The following is a 17,174-nucleotide window of genomic DNA, read 5'->3' as shown; positions in this document are numbered from 1 at the left end:
GCCTCTACCCTGTGTTTTAAAAACTGATCTGAGAACAGTTGACTGTAGATAATGACATGGTAGAGAATGTTTCTTAGGATTATTATGTGGTTCAATTTTCCCCCAAATTATAAAGTTAATGAGAGAAAAAGGAAAATGCCCTAAAAAAGTCTCAAAAGCATACACAGGATGATGTTTTTTTATTAACCTTGAGTGCTATCTTAATAGAATATATGAGGGCAAAAGAAACAAATTACTAATGCTGGGTCTACATGAAACCTGGTGGTATTGACTCAGAAATAATATTTTATATACACTTTAATTGTTGGTAAGGAGGATGGAAGACACAGAAATGCCAGAACATTGTATCTGGTGCCCAACACTACTCACCCCTCCATCATTCAGCGCCCTCACTCTGAAGCGATACACGGTTCCAGGGAGCAGGTTGCCTACGGTGCACTCCAGCTCTGGCCCGTGGTACACTTCCGAAGCTACATCCTCAGGTTCCGTCATCTCCACACTGTACTCTGAGACCTCACAGCCATTTGCAGATGTCGGGACATCTGGGAATGCAGAATTTCTTCACCTTAGGACATTTCTGTGCTTCTGCTTGACTAAATCACATCTGATTTTCTACAGTTGTTTTGCAAAATACCATGCAGGTGGCCTGTTCTTGAATTTCTCTACAAAGGAACCCCCCCGCCCATTAACAAAATGTAGAAGTTCCTGAGTGATGTCTTCCCTACTATCCAAAGCAGTACATTTAAATGTATTTAATTATACTTATAAAATAATTCCCAAATAACAGACGTTCTAATTCACATTTTAATGTAAGAAAAAATGAAGAAATGGAAAAAGAATCCTCTCTTTGAAATCAAAGGTCATGATGAATCTAGACACAGAACCTAAAATTGGTATCATATTTTATTCCATTTTAGACATAAGTGATGGGAAAAAATAGTCTACTACAATTCTACACATTTGCACATGCAATTTACATGTTATAAACTGCTGGCACAACAAGAAATACAAATACGGTCAAAGTCAATGCTACAAAAATACAGGAAGCACATGTAATAAGGCAGCAGGGTGGTTACATACAAAGGGAGAGGAATCCACAGCTACCCTGTGAACTATTTCTTGGTTTAATCTGTGAGTCAAGCATAACTTTTCTTTAAAATTAACTTGAAAATGTCCTAAAAAAGACAGGCTATCCTGAAACTCCCTAGAAAAGTACTCTGTGAAGAGTAAGGGAAAAACAGCTTGTATGGCACCATCAGGAAAAGGAGGATGAGTGACAGCAAGGGAGGCAGGGGGTGATGGAAACCCAGGCCAACGTAGGGTTAGAAGAATATGGACATCTTTGGCAGGAAAAAAAAAAAAGTTTAGTTTTCAAAAGAAGGAAGTCTTGATACTTAAATTATTAAGCATTAAGTCTTAATCTCCAATTGTCCAAGCTGCCAATGTCAATGTGAAGATTTGTTCACTCACCCCACTCTAAGTGGACTTCTTTGTGCTTTGGTCTACCCAAAACCCTCGGTGGTCGACACTGACCTGGTGCAATACTTAGTGTGCGAACAGGGAGACTTTCAGAACACTGCAGGAGAAATATCAGAGAGAATCACCTCTTAGTTACTGTGAATTAATGAGACCTCTATATTCCAGGCAAATTCTACCCCATAAATATAAGGAAGCTCCATATTGAACGTGTATACATTATTATATGCTTTTTACACTATAAGAGCTGTACATGAGTGTGGTGTGTGTGTACTTATACTGTATCTTATACTGTATATGGCGCTGGTTAAAACAAGAATGATCCTCTCTCTCTCTCTCTCTCTCTCTCTCTCTCTCTCTCTCTTTGGGTGGTAATAGGGATTGAACTCAGGGGCGCTCTACCACTGAGCTATATCTCCAGCCCTTTTTATTTAATTTTAAGACAGGATCTTGCTAACTTGTAGAGGCAGGTCTCAAACTTGAGATCCTCCTGCCTCAGTCTCCTGAGTAGCTGAAATTATAGGTGTGTACCACTGTGTCCAGCAAGAATGATTCTTTTTGAAGTCAGAAGAGTAGTTTTGAGTGTTGTATATCCTAAGAACATAATTATTTTCCTTTAAATCAAAATAAGAAAGAGACTTCATGAGGAGAGAAAACACAAAATGACAGCTGGATGAAATTTCAGAATGGTGCCATAAATGGCCAGCCATTCACAGAGCAGAAAAGCAAAGTCTACTAGTATTAACCAATTGAATCTGACACTAATCAGCAGGCTCTGTTAATGCTACAATAAATAGGCCTTCTTTTTGCAGGACCTGGCTGTAGAAGGCTGGTGGTATGGAAGCTGACCTCTTGTTGAGGTATGGGCAAACAAGCCAGAGCCATACAGCTCAACCAAACTCAGTCTCTCCCTGAGAAGGGTGCAGACAATGGACTCCACACACTCAAGCAGTATAGCTTCTGCACTGCCCCATGCAGCCTCTCCTATAAGGGAGGCACCAGCTGACAATCTAAGGCTTTGATTGGCATATACTCCATACTGGAAGGCACTCCAGAAAGCCCTGGTACTGCCTAAGAATGTTCTAGTTAGACTGTCCTTTCAAAGGTCATCTGTCTATATGGGCAATCTAGACATCACAGGACTGCTATCCTTGGGGTGAGTAGTGGGACAGTGAACATAAATGAAAGAAAAACAAATGAATTCATGAAAAAATAAATCAGGCATTTAATTGGCAGGCATTCTCTTGAAGAGTCAATCCAGCACAGGCCTTCAAGACAACATTTCTCCCCTCTCTAAATGTTAGTGGTTTCAAACTATTGTGTTGACTCTCTACGATGAAGACACGGCTCACACTCACTTTCCTAAATACAAATGAAAGCCACTTAGACCATTATCTCGTTTCTAGAGCACTTCAAGTCCATTTATTAAGTTATAGCAAACCTGTGAGAACAGCGTGTAGTTGAAACGAAGGTTCCTGACATGGTAGTTGGCTGCTCTAAAGTCACACAGACAGGAGATGAGAAGGGCTGTGGCCTACAGATGTGGACCCTGGGCACTGTGCAACTATACGAGGTGCCTTCAGCTCAGTTATAAATTTATATGGTTTTCACAGTTTCCCAGCAGATGGCAGTAAAGAACCTTGAGGTAGGTGGTGTCTCAAACGCTCCCCAACAGATGTGATAACAGCAGAGCTGTGCCACAGGTCTTTTCTGGTTGACTCTAAATTCTATACCTTTCTTGTCTCTCATCTTTAGCTAATGCAAATCCCAGACAATTTTCAACTGTCACATCTGATTATGCCTATGTCTTCGAGGAAATAACTAAATGACAAATGCACCTTAAAGTATCACAGGTCAGCTGAGAATCATTTGGGACTATTTTTTCTGTCCTCTGAAGCACAATTTTAAAAGGTCTATTTTTCATTTCCTGAAGTGATAACATGGCAGTCTGCATTACCAAGCTGCATTTTTAAATTGCAACCTATTCTGATGTTTTAGATACTGCTAGTCTGAATCTGACCAAAGATGTTTACTTTTATCCAGAAACAAACCAACCTGACTGTGCCCACCGGTGCTGATACAGCATGCTCGGAGTTTATACAAAGTGCCTGGTTTCAAGTGGGTGAAAGTGTATTCTGTAGCTGATCCACTGTATGCCACTTCCCACTGATTGGCTGTAAAACAAGACTTGTGTGAGTTTATGCCTTTTGTAAAATGTAGTAATACCAAGCTTTACTGATAAGAAAAGTTTTAAGTGGTTGCCATGAAAACAAACATCACCTATTCTTTTTTTCTGTTAGCACAAAGAATTGTGATTCCATTTCCCGGCTAAGTTAAACACTAGAATAACACGGAGTCACTTTCAATACTTGGTACTGTTGGCTAGACTACTTGCCATTACCACGATTACATGACATCTGTAGCTGGCACAGGAGGTGGGGTGGGGAGTACAGGGAGATAGGACAGTGTTGACCAAGCTGTGAGATGCTTGTGGTGGGAGAAAGCTGTGGGGCCGGCTGTGTCTGTGCTGTCTGCTCAGCAGTGGGACTCCTGACAAGTCTGGGCACTGTTGACGGGTTTCGACCCAGTCCTATCTGCCTGGAGGTTACAGCAAGAGATATCTTCCCACTACAGACTGAGACCTTTGGGTGAACACTGCTGTCTTCATGGAGACTCATGTAAAGACAAAACGCCCAGGAGGGTAACAAATTAAAGATGAAACACCTGGAGTGACCCAGATTATCCAGCCACTTTCCAGGAGTGAAGGGAGAAAGCTGGGTGGCTGGAAGAGGCTGATGCCATTGGGGAAAGGCACCATGGGCTACTGCAACTGCCTGACTGCCTCACCAATCTGGGCCACTGGGAGGTCCTCCCACCTGTTTGCTCCCACTCATGCTGTTCCCAGTTGATTACTTTACAGAAGACTTAGACTCCATGAAGCTGTTTAAGGGGGGGAATGTTTACTCTATTACATGACATTTTATTAAACCGGTGTCCACAAATTCCCTCAACAGCTTATTGGGTTAGATTTACAATGAAAGTACAGATACTAGGGCCACATGGGGAAGGAGAATATTGAAGACAATTACCTGATACTAATGGTCAGAAAACTGGTACTGAGAAGGGGACTGGAATAAGGATAGGTAAAAAGATTCAATTCATCACTCTCTTAGGTACTGGCAAAGTTAGTATAAGTACTGAATCACTCCTACTTTTATCTTCTGCAGCTAAGAGAGCCAGGAGAATTCAAAACATACACACATTTTTGTAATGAGCCACTGGCATATGCACAACTTTTTTTCCCAGGTAACTTTCCTGATGTAAAATACTAAAAAAGACTTTTAGGATAGAATATGATTTTATGATATGCTTTTATGTCAAAGAATTCTCATCTCTAAGCTTAAAATAAGAGCTGATAGACTTAATCACCCCAAAATTCCTGGTGGTTGTCACAGTACAGAATAAAAAGTAAGCCACATACCAACACTACTTGTTTGTAGAAGTTATTGTCAGTCTCTTCCTATCTCTCTTTTGCCAATATGCATGTTTATTATTATTACTATTACTACTGCTACTATATTATTATCATGCAATACTGGGGACTGAAGCAAGAGGTGCTCTACCACTGAGCTACACCCTCAGTCCTTTTTTTTATGGTTTTTATTTTGAGATAAGGTCTCACTAAGTTGCCCAGGCTGGCCTCAAATTTGCTATCCTCCTATATCAGTGTTCTAAGTCACTGGGGATACAGGATGTGCCACTGTGCCCAACACATGTATCACTTTTTATAAATGAATGCTTATAGAAAGTATTTAATAGAAGTGAGATAATGTGTCATTTTTAAAGTTTGGGTAACTATACTTTATTTCTATTAAAGCCTAATGAATTACATTAGAAAACATAACATTCGAAAAGTCACTAACCAAGGAATTTTGATTTCTAACACTTTACTACTTTAACCCACATAGTATGACTAATAGTCGTCTAACTGCAAAGTCACCATGGAGACTGAAAGACATTTCCTACACTTGTTACTGAAGTGCGGCACTGGTCACCAGTCCCGATCCAGTCTGCTGTCTGTCGTGCATGGCAAGCTGTTGAGGGCTGCACTCCTTTACTCTCCCCGTCTTATACTTCCTGGGAAGTTGTTTCTGACACTTTGCTCATGAGAATTTGCAGAAAAAGTGTGTCAAGTTAGGGGATGAAAACCTTAATTTTATTTATTCTATTAACTGAGAACTCTGATATAAAAAAAATAAGGCTTAGAAAACAGGAAAAAAAAACATGACAAAAAGGTACACTTCAAGCAGACTCTGATCTCTGGTGCTGTGTTTGAAAGAGAAAACAGGTACTATATGGATAAAGTTTATTGTAATAGCTCTATAATTAGAATGAATGCCTGCCTGCTATTCTGTAAGGATGTTTAATATACTAGAAAATATGGATTACTACTGCATTTGTATAAAAACATTTCCAAGAACTTCACCTTCAGAATTTCCATCGGTAATCTCCAGCAAGTACTTAAGGATCTCTGAACCACCATTGTCCTTGGGAGGGTCTGAAAATAAACAGATGTCTTATTAATAAAGGGAGGGTATTGATTTTTATTGGTAAAAATAATTGGAATACACAAAAATCATATAACATTACACCACTTTAATTCTAAACTTGGCCAAAAAGTGTAATAATTAGTTTAAACCACTCAACTCCTTCCTTGAAAAACAAAGGAAATAAACATACCAAGAAACTCTAAATATTATCAGACTATTCGAAATTCTCAGAGCGAGAAAAGTCAGTTACTATTTATTTAGTGATACAGGAACAAAACTCAACATATGAACTGATATTTCCAAGAATTATATTAACAAATTTACTTAGAGAATTCCCTAGGCAACTCTTCAATATTTGGTGATTTTTTTATATAAGATAAAACAGTCATAGATTGCATTTGTTTTTATTATTTTATTGGTTCTTTTACCTCATTTATTTTATTGGTAACTAGATTATTTTGCCAGAAGGAGAAAATAGAAGTGCAAAATAATCTACAAAATAAATAAAACCTCAGAATAGAATAAATCCTTCCCATCCGTTTCCGACTAAGTGATGGTTATACCCCTGCTGAAGCTCATATGAAAACAGAGCTGCTGATCAACAAGAATGCACTCCTTCCAGATGGCATGAGGCCTCTGAGGCACCCTGGGTGTGTGTCTACTGGTAACTCTGTTTCAACAGGAGTTTTATTTAATGAGCAGAACAACACCTTGCAGAATAATTTTGCAAGTATGAAGAAATCTGCCTCTACTATCAGTCTGCTTGCTGCCTTACACGGTTAGGCATAAAGGAAGTTTTTCTAAGAGACCTTGAGTTTGTACATGCAGATTTAGGAAATTCACTTCCTCTCTGCTTTTACCTGCTATTTCCATTAATGTACTTCAATAATAGATATTCATAATAATATCATAAAGTCAAACATTATAGCATACAACTAATCAGGGAAAGAGATCCTAATAATTCTGTCTCAAAAATTACTAGGTGACTTGAAATAGTTATATGTCTTGAAGGCTGGTCTCCTTATATTACTCAGTTTTGAGGTAAAATCTGTTTTTGTTTTGTTTTTGGTAGTGGGGCTTTAACCAGGGGTGCTTTACCACTGAACTACTTCCCTTTCTATTTTTTATTTTGAGAGAGGGTCTTGCTAAGTTGCTCAGACTGGCCTCAAACTCTCCTGCTTTAGGCTCCCAAGTTGCTGGGATTATAGGTATGTGCCACGGCACCTGGCTTGAGGTAAAATCTTATTTTAGATTCTCCCCCTGCTTTAGTTATTATTATATGACACTAGTGAAGATTACAAACATCATAACAGCTCAACGTATAAATGTTTATCTACCTTCCAGTTGTATTTATTTCAGTGAAATAAACCAGATTACATTCTACCTGACAACTCCAAACCCCACATGAACTTAAACATGAGAACTTCCTGCAGTTCAAGATGGTAGTTATATACAAACAACACGAAAACAAAACTTCTCTTATTTCATTGTAACTTAAACATGCTGTATGTCAAAATTACTTAAGATAGCATACCTAAATTTTGAAATTCATTGTCAATATTAACTTTATAAATAAATTTTTTTGTTAAGTACTGTTCATTTTTTTAGGGTGAGTTAGTGAAGAATCAATTATATATTCAGAAATTACCATATTCTAATCAAATACATTAAAAATAAAGGAAGGAAAACATGTAACATAGGAGAATCATAAAGTAAATGAGATTTTCTTAAAATGATTCATTTAAATTTCCATTAAAATTTAACTATACATGAGCTGGGCAAGGTGGTGCACACCTATAATCTCAGTGACTCAGGAAATTGAGGCAGGAGGATCATGAGTTTGAGGACAGTTTTAGCAATTCAGTGAGACCCTGCCTTAAAATAAAACATAAAAAGGGCTGTGGATATAGCTCAGTGGTAAAATGTCCCTGGGTTCAATCCCCAGTACCTCAAAAAGAAACAGAAAAAAGAAAAACAAATTTAACCACATATCAAAATTTCATATTAATAGAACTGTTCATTGCAGTTTGTGGAATTTTCAGGAAGTTTCTCACATGTATATTCTAAATGCATGATATTGATACAAATAATACTGTATTTTTGTGGCTTATCGCTATTGAAATTAATCCAATTTTTTAAAAAATCTGTCAAAAAAGGATGTAGGAGCTACCGTAGCAAACATACCCCATTTGACACTGAAGCCATGAGATGTGACTGGCCCTTTAATGAGGGGTCTGGTAGGAGGTCCAGGCCTGTCAGGACTGGTCGTACAAACCAAAACTTCACTTGGACAACTTTTCCCTTCCATGTTAGAAGCAGTCAGCTGTAACACAACCAAGAAAACATTTACATGCTTTGATTACAAAATATTATTGAATCAATGACTAAAGATGGCAAGACCAAGGCATCTATACCTCAGAGGGGCGCGCAAACACACACTTTCCTTCTTCAAACATAAATGTTGATTTAATAGTATGTCTTTTATGATCCCTTATTTTCTTGTATATTTAGTTATTAGCAATTAGAAATAAAACCATAAGGCAGATTTTAGCTAAAGACATTTTTATCCTTTCAAGAAGACATAATAAAATCAGCACTTTGTACAGTTTTATAGGAGGAATATATGGGGCAGGGTCAGAAAATCCCTTCACTTATTTATGGGCAGGGCACTGCCACCTGGTGGAGAAATGCAAGCAGTACAGCTGTGTTCTCAGAGGCATCAATAATAGGGGTGTTTAATGCATCAAAACTACCATTTTCCTCAGATAGTTACACATTCCACAGGAAAATTTGACAAATGTTTATTGAATGACTACTATATGCCAAAATACATCACTTGAACCTAAATTTTAAGGAGGAAGGGTGGAATCAGAAGGGAATCTTCTATCTCCAAAGTCACACATGCTTGTCATACTGGGAAATGTGCCTGTACAAGACCAATGGATAGAGCTGAGGCATAGGATGCACTACAGTGCCTTTTCTCTTAGTGGTATTTTTTTAATGGTGCATTACAGTTGTATACAATTGTGGGACTCATTGTTACATATTTGCACATGCACACGATATAGCAATATAATTTGTCAATATTATTCCCCAGTATTTCTCCCTTTTCCTCCTCTCCTCCTTCCTCCTGGTCTCTTTCCTTTACTTTCCTGATCTCCCTTCAGTTTTCACGAGACAGCCCTCCCCGCTGAAACTTTCTTTTCCTTTTTCTTAACTTCCACTTTTGGAAGAAAACATACAACCCTTGACTTTCTGAGTTTAGCTTATTTCACTCAACATAAATAATGCTCTCAAGTTCCATTCCTTTCCCTACAAATGAAATAATTTCATTTTCTTTATGGCTGAATAAAACTCCATTACATATATATACACCATGTTTTCTTGTCCATTCATTTATTGATGGGCACCTGAGCTGGTTCCATAGTTAGGCTGTGGTGAATTGTGCTGCTATACACAGGGGCATGCATCTATCACTACAGTATGATGATTTTAATTCTTCAGGATAAATACCCAGGAGTGGCATAGCTGCACCTATGGTGTTTCCACACCTCCATACTGATTCCAGAGAGGTTGTACTAATTCACAATCCCACCAATGGTGTACAAGTGTTGTTTTACCGCCACGTTCTCTCCATCTTAATAGTGATTGTTAATGATCAAAGACAGTTTAAAGTGGGGACAGGGTGGAAAATAGGAGGGAAAAATGAAAAATAGGTGAAAAAAAGATAAGGGCAGAAGAGCAAAGGACAACAGAGCAGGAAACAGAAATATGATTCCAAGGAGAAATATGGAATAGAAAGGAGTCAGATGCTGGTGAGTGATAGGTGCTTTTCTTAGCATTTGGCTGTCTTCACAAGCTAAGGCACCTGGACATGCCGTAATGCAATGTATTATAGCACATTGTAACAGTTTTCTGTATCAAAAGTAGATTTTAAAATTAAAGTATGATGTGCATTTTAAAGTATAATGTTACTGTAAAAATGTAGACCACTGTGAACTTCAACTTTTTAACCTGTAGAGTCAATTTGAAATAGTCAATGTGAAACATTAAACAGTTTCATTTTGAAGCAGTTCAGGTACCAAAGTGATTGACTCACCCTGAATTTATACTGTGTGCTTCTTTTGAGATTTTTCACAGTACAGGTTAAATCCTCTCCAGTGTATTTTGGGTGGAAAAGGTTATCCTGAAAAGGCAAAGCCAGAAAGAAACATCAGTGTCATAAAATCTGGGCTTTCAATTCCTTTGTATATGGAATCTTTACAATGGCCTCTTCCTACCACTGCCAGCAAGCCAGAGGTCTGGCAGCTACTGCAAAGTATCAGAAGCCCATGGTGCTGTGGATACCATTCAAGCCTTAAATAAAAAAATTTCATTCTGTCACATTGTCATTTCTCCTTGGTCTGGTCAACTTTTTGTGACAAAAAAGTGCTTTTTAAAATTAAATTTAACAATACATCTGTCATGAAAAAAGGTATTGAGGTCTTCACGTTCCTGCCATAGAGTGCTAGGTAATTAACTGGAGTCGAGGTTCCTGAGCATGCAGCGTCCTCTTCTGGCCAAGAGAGAAAGGATGCTTAAACAGGGAAGGGCATAATTCTTAACATGGTAAAACCATTCCACTAAAAGCTGAATGCGCAGAATTCACTCAACAGCATTCTGTATTATTCATTCACTCATGAAATACTGCTGAGCTCCTTCTATGTGTCAGACTCTCCTCTGGGTTCTGGGGATTCAGCCCTGCCCAAGAACACATGGACCCTAATCCACAAGAAGCTTAAGCTGACTGGGGAAGGCAAACAAAAAGAAAAAAGAAACCCTACATACAAACAGAAAGCATGTCATGCAGAGTTAAGTGTTGTGACAGACACTAAAGGTGGCAAGAGGGTGGAATAGTGGAGCAGTGATGTGCTACATCCTATAGCTGCATGGGTTAAACACAGTAGCCACATGTGGCTCTGGCTCTTTATTTTATTTTTTGTTACTGGGGATTGAACCCAGTGGGGCTTCGCTACTGAGCTACATCTCCAGTTCTTTTTATTTGGAGACAGGGTCTCACTAATTTGCGAAGGGTCTTGCTAAACTGTTGAGGCTGGCCTCAAACTTGTGATCCTCCTGTCCAGACCTCCTAAACCACTAGTACATGTGGCTCTTTAAATTCAAATTTCACACAATTAAAAATTCAGCTCCTTAGGCCCACAGCCATATTTCAATTGCTTAGCCACATGGTATACAGCACAAACTGTAGACCATTTCCATCACTGTGGAACGTTCTGCTGGACGGTGCTCTTCTACAAAGAGGTTACATTTGAGAGGAGACCTGAAGGAAATACGGGAAGTGAGTCAAAGGTGTCTGGAAGGCAAAGGAATGCAAAAGGCAAGAGGCCGGAACACACGCGCTGTGTCCAAAGCACAGACATGAGACAAGAGTGGAGGGAAGAAGGGCAGCAAGGGAAACCTAGTCACCTAGAACTGTGTGGGCACTCTGGATGAGAGTGGGTGGTACCGAGACAGGCAGGGTTCTGAGCAGAGAACAGACATGACCCATTTGTATTCTACAGAACCACGCAGGCTTTGTATGGAGAACAGACTGTCATACGGTACGGGTGAAGATAGGGACAATATTAAGAGGCCATTGCAGTCATTCAGGGGTGAGATGAAGGTGACTGGTATAAGGGTATTGGCTGTGGAGATGGAGAAAAATGGTGAGATTTCTGGATAAATTTAAAGGAAGATTTGCAATGATTTGCTGAGTGATCATACACGGGGATCAGGGATAACTCCAGGGCTTCTGGTTTACCCATGTGGAACGACAGGATGCCGTTTACCAAGATGGGGAAGAGCAGGCTACTGTTGGTGGTGGTGGTGTCTGCAGCAGAGATTAAGTTTGGTTTTAAACTGAGGTAGCTAGTCTACTTTCACAATACCTTGTGGGTATGATAGTGCTGACTTACACAGAACACACGTAGGGGAATAAAACCTGATTAACTTACGTTTTCATCCTCCTGAATTTCGAGGGTGTAGGTAATCACTTCCTCAGGTGAACAGCCCTCTGGCTTATTCCACTGCAGTGTGACCCATGTGACACCAGCTCGAACAAGTCTGGGTGCAGAAGGCATCTGAGGGATGTTCCCTAATGTGTAGCACACCACCTCTTGGCTGTAGCCACTGCAGAGAGATGAATACAGGGAGACACAGGCTTAGGAGCACATGAGGAGTCCTAGCATTTTAAGAGGAAAGCCGAGTTTGTACTTGCCCAAGCTGCCTGGGTTGGCAAGTCAGGGTCAGACAGGCTCAGTAAGCAGAGGCAGGCAAGGACTCCTTGTGTGATATTCCCTGCTGTAACCCTGGACTTGCCCTATCCCCCCTCCCCCAGAGTTCACTGTTAGAAAAGCATACCAATTATAGGACTTAAGAATTTATTTTACCTCCAAAAGCACTGAACATAAAGCATAGCACAGGGTATCAAGTTTATCAAGCTATGAGTTAAAGCTCCCAAAGTGTCTTCAAATCAATGCGAGCACTAATAACTATTGATGAAATAAATGCTTTACAAATAGATACAGTGCTATTTTTCAAAAGTTTGTAGATGCTTCCAATTCATTTAAAAATCCCTGAACCACAGATGCCTTATCATTATGACTTCTCCTCCGAGGGAACTCAAACTACAATGGCCACCAGGGGTCAAGCGGGCAGTTCTGCAAAACCCTGAGATGTGAGAAAGAGGTTCTTCAGGCTGGAAAGGAGGTTAGGGACCACTGATGTGCTGAATCGTCAGGAAGATTTTCAACAAGCAGTGGTGAAGGAAAAAAAGATTCTTCCCTTCATCAAGAGTTGCCCAGTAAGTGCGGCTGAAAAGTAGCCTTTGTAAGCTTGAATCAGGGTGCCTGGCTGCACACCTGTCCTGGTCTTTCTCCCGCAGCCTGAGGCAGGCAGTGAAACCCAGGGCAGTCCAGGTTTCTCCAGGCCTGGGAACATCTCCCTGGGCTTGATGACAATGGCAGGCCCAACCTGCTTCTCTTTTGGGTCAGGAAATACTCACAGAATTAAAAAAGGCAAATAGAAGACAAGATGGCTAAAAACGAAACAAAACAAAAGGCTGAAAGAAAAAGGCTCATGATCGGAAAAATAAAGCCCCACAAGGAATTCTTTTCAAAATCTGTACTTCATCTTGGCCAAGGGGCCTTCATAATCCAGTTAACAGAGTGCAAAGAGGCCATGGTGGCATTATCACCTCAGATGAGGCCTTGAATAGGATTTTCCTCTCTGAAAATCTCTGAAAATTTCCCAATGCGGAGTAGTGGGCTCCCTCACACCTTCTAGCAACAAGAAGAAAGATCCAGAATCACCACCTAAAAGCTGGAGGACAAGAAGAAAAGGAAATGTCATACCTGGTGCCGATGTCATTCCGAGCAGCCAGCCTGAATGTGTACCCCATGGCTGGACAAAGCTTTGTCAACTTGCAGTGCTTCTGGCTCCCAAAGAAGCACTGTCTGAAACCACTGTTTCTTTTTCCCTAAAAGAAAAAAATAAGACCTTACATGTAAAAAAGAAAAAATTTTTAAACAATCATAAAAAAGTGAAGAAATATTATTATTATTATTTTTTTTTTTTTTTTTTTTTTTTTTGGTACTGGGGTACCAAACCAGGGGTGCTTTACCACAGAGCTATATCCAGAGTCCTTTTTATTTTTTGTTTTGAGACAGGATCTCACTAAGTTGCTCATGCTGGCCTCAAAGTTGGCCTCAAACTTGGAATTCTCCTGCCTGAGCCTCCAGAGTTGCTGGATTTTAGGTGTGTGCCACTGTGCCCAGCTACAAGCATTTTAAGTAATGGTTTAATTTCCTAGTTTGGATGAATAAAACCAACAGAAAAAAAGCTTATAGGGAAGTTCCATGTTGCACATAAAGCACTCTACAGTAAAATCTCCTTAACATAAAGGCACTGCAGAAAATTTCATAACTAAGGCAGGTAATCCATGGTACCTGTGGTATTTCAAAAGTGGTTTTTGGTTAACAAATATAAAAAGGTTCTTTCAGGCACAAAGTGATGCTCTGGCGAAAAATCACAATTTCTAAGGCCCTCTTTTCCCCTTGGTTTGGTCAAGTCTGCTTGATGTGATAACAGAGCTTGACTTACAGTTGCAGGGGTCACCAGTGCTCTGAAACTGCGCAGCTTTTCCCAGGAACTCCCATGCACTGGAGGAGCTGCCTGGGCGGCTCAGTGCATCACACCAAGCAGGTATCACTTTCCTCCTGCCAGTGACCTCCAGCCCCCTCATGTGTACATTCCAGTGTTTGGTCACTGATCCCTAAACATTGTTACATGCCTTTGGATCATCTTGTCTACATCGCTTTCCCCCTTAACAGTGCTTTGGACAAGCTGGGAGCTCAATCAGTGCTTGCACAGTTGAACTAAATGTCTGATAAGCACCTGGAACCTGGCTTAACTCTTCTATAAATACTGCAGTCACTCTAAGTTTCTTAAGAAGACAGAAATACATTTTTAAAGGCTTCCTATATAGAATGCTTCAAATTCCTTAAAAGAAAAATACTCAGTGGTACCTGTTAACAGACCCATGAATTATGGGAAGAAAGCAACAACACTATGCCATACTCACATGAGCAGTTTGCTAGAACAATATGTCTTAACCTTAATCCATATTATCTTATTATCTTATCTCTGTTCATGCAAAAGAAAACCACATGCTAATTCCAAAAAGGTCTTAGCATTCTTTTTTTTTTTGGGTGCTGGGGATCGAACCCAGGGCCTTGTGCTTACAAAGCAAGCACTCTGCCAACCGAGCTATCTCCCCAGTCCCAAGATCTTAGCATTCTAATCTGTCAGTCCCAGGGCCTTCAGGAGTATGTCTGCAATTCTCAATTTATTTTTATAAAGAACAAAGCAAGCACATTTCCCCCTTGGCAAATTTAGGCATCTCCTTCCTTTAAGCAAGCCTCTAGAATGCTTACCACTAGAATACATTCCTGGTGAAGAGTAAATAAAAATAAATACCTAACTAGTTTGAATGTCACTACTAGAAAGAATAGATTAAAAAAGACCACACCATACTCATCCACATACCCCCCGCCCCACCATATCTCCTTCCCAAGCAAGGTACTGCCTTTTCCAGTGGAAGATAATGGAAGTCCTAGAGGTCTTTAAGATTCAAAGTCCATTTTGTCAAGGGTTCAGAGGGCATTCAAGCACAACTATGGGATAAAAAGTAAAGCCTAACAGTTCCAGGTGCTACTTGAGAAGTCACTTGGCTGGCCTATCATGACTCACATTAACCTTGAGTGTTAAGGTTGATGCAGATGATTTATTCATAGGAAAACTTTATGCATACATTTGCATAAGTACAGTGTGTGATTATACTCAATGTGAGTCCTGGTGTGTTCTGTATTGATTTCGGCCCGTAGAACCATCTACCTTCTTTCTTCCTCTATTTCTGAACTCAGAGTAAACTGCAAGAAAGACACTGCCATGATGGAAGCTATCATCCCTTCCAAACACATCCTGGCACCCTTTCAAGGTCTCATATTCCTATATCTTTGTTTGGTCTCCTGTTCATATCTGGTGCTCAGAATTATAGCCAGTACATAAAAGTCAGTCTATTCCTTCTTAGGTTAATTTACTTTAATACTGCAAAAATCAGGCAGTCTGTGGCTTATATAAGTAAAAGATGGGGAGATCAATAATAGAAACTAGACTTCTCTTTTTAAAAGGCTCTGGCATTTGAACTCAATATAAGAAAGCATAATGGGGCCTTCAAAACATTTTAAAAAATCTACTTTAGTATGAGAAATTGCTAAATAAACTCCAACCTCTATAGACAAAACATGCCCAATTTTCCATCTTAACAACTAAGGTGAACTACTATGCATGGAACTCTAGAACATGTAGAATGGATCCAGGGTTTTTGAAACTTCGGAATCAAATTTTAGAAACAAAGTCTTTTGGAGAAGGTAAGAGTACAAATATTTCAGAGTAAAGAATTAGAGCTTCAGTTGCAAATTTTTAGAAGTCACTGGGAATAAAGCAAAAAAAGAAAGTAGAACAATAAAATATTTCAGACATGAGAAAAGGTTTTGAATAACAGAAAGTATTAATTTGTGACATGGAGTTTAATATAAAAGGGATATCTGGAAAGAAAAAGAATTAATATTCACAAAAGTCACTGCAGTGCAAAAGTGACCTCTAGCTAGAGATTAGCAAGTGGAGACAGAGAAGGCCATTGGCTCCAGTGACCAAATGCAGTGACTCAAGAACCCCACCGGCCTGTGCACATGCTAGTCTCCCAGGCGGCTCTGAGGCATAAGCATTAGAGTGAGTACATGTTATAAAGTACAGAAGAATAGAAGAATCTGTTGGTAAGCCGAGAGAGATCGCAGGCTACAAACAGTATTTACAAATAAAATATTATTGGTTATTATTGATAGACACAGGGTTAAAAAAAAAAAAAAAAAAAGCTAATGCTTTAGAAGACTGAATGCTTCTCTGAACAGACAGGAGTGATAACATGTATCAGAAATTAAATATGTCCAGGCTGTTACTGGCAGTGAAGTTTTACAGATAGTAAGTCACAACGTTCATGTTTTATAGGTAGCGTGGCTCTAAATGATTTTGAGAGGTTATAATCTGTGGAGTATTCCTTCTTCTAATAAAATTTAACTCAAACTACACAGGATTACAAGATTGTGGAGATATGCCAGCTTTACTTACAAAACTTTTTTTTCCCCCGGTACTGGGGACTGACTTGAGGTGGTCCACCAGTAAGCTACATCCCCAACCCTTTGAATTTCATTTAAAGATAGTAGTCTCACTAAGTTGCCCAGGCTGGCCTCAAACTTGCAATCCTCTTGCCTCACACTCCTGAATTGCCAGGACTACAGCTGTTTGTCACTGTGCCCACAGAAAACTGTTTTGAATAACTCAAAGTCAGCCTTGTGCAAACTTCCCTACTAAAGCATGGCCTTAAAGGAAATGGGCAACATCCTAACCCTTTTTAGTTCTGCTGTAGTCAATAATCTGGTCAAACCCAAGCAGTGAGCCAGCCTTGGCAAGGCCTAATCCTTATCATCCACTGCTGCTGGGCCACTTGTGATGTGGCACATTGCAGAGAGTAAGGGCCACGAGGCTCCAAGG

At 39.7% G+C, this 17,174-nt stretch overlaps 1 protein-coding gene across 2 annotated transcripts in view; it reads right to left on the bottom strand.

The window, feature by feature from the left end:
- The window catches only part of Fndc3b (fibronectin type III domain containing 3B), a 338,390-nt gene that overhangs the window by 50,001 nt on the left and 271,215 nt on the right, over positions 1-17,174 (bottom strand). For both annotated transcript variants that reach the window (XM_047563477.1, XM_047563478.1), the window contains exons 12-19: positions 13,418-13,542; positions 12,020-12,194; positions 10,126-10,212; positions 8,211-8,349; positions 5,963-6,034; positions 3,532-3,650; positions 1,471-1,576; positions 370-542 (exon numbers count right to left, since the gene is read on the bottom strand). In XM_047563477.1, coding sequence (XP_047419433.1) covers positions 370-542; positions 1,471-1,576; positions 3,532-3,650; positions 5,963-6,034; positions 8,211-8,349; positions 10,126-10,212; positions 12,020-12,194; positions 13,418-13,542 — 996 coding nt within the window. The remainder of the gene's footprint in view (positions 1-369; positions 543-1,470; positions 1,577-3,531; positions 3,651-5,962; positions 6,035-8,210; positions 8,350-10,125; positions 10,213-12,019; positions 12,195-13,417; positions 13,543-17,174) is intronic.

This window comes from Sciurus carolinensis, chromosome 9 (genome assembly GCF_902686445.1).
Source record: "Sciurus carolinensis chromosome 9, mSciCar1.2, whole genome shotgun sequence".
Taxonomy (NCBI): domain Eukaryota; kingdom Metazoa; phylum Chordata; class Mammalia; order Rodentia; family Sciuridae; genus Sciurus; species Sciurus carolinensis.
The sequence above is the reverse complement of the archived record's forward strand: the minus strand, read 5'-3'. Positions and strand labels throughout refer to the sequence as shown.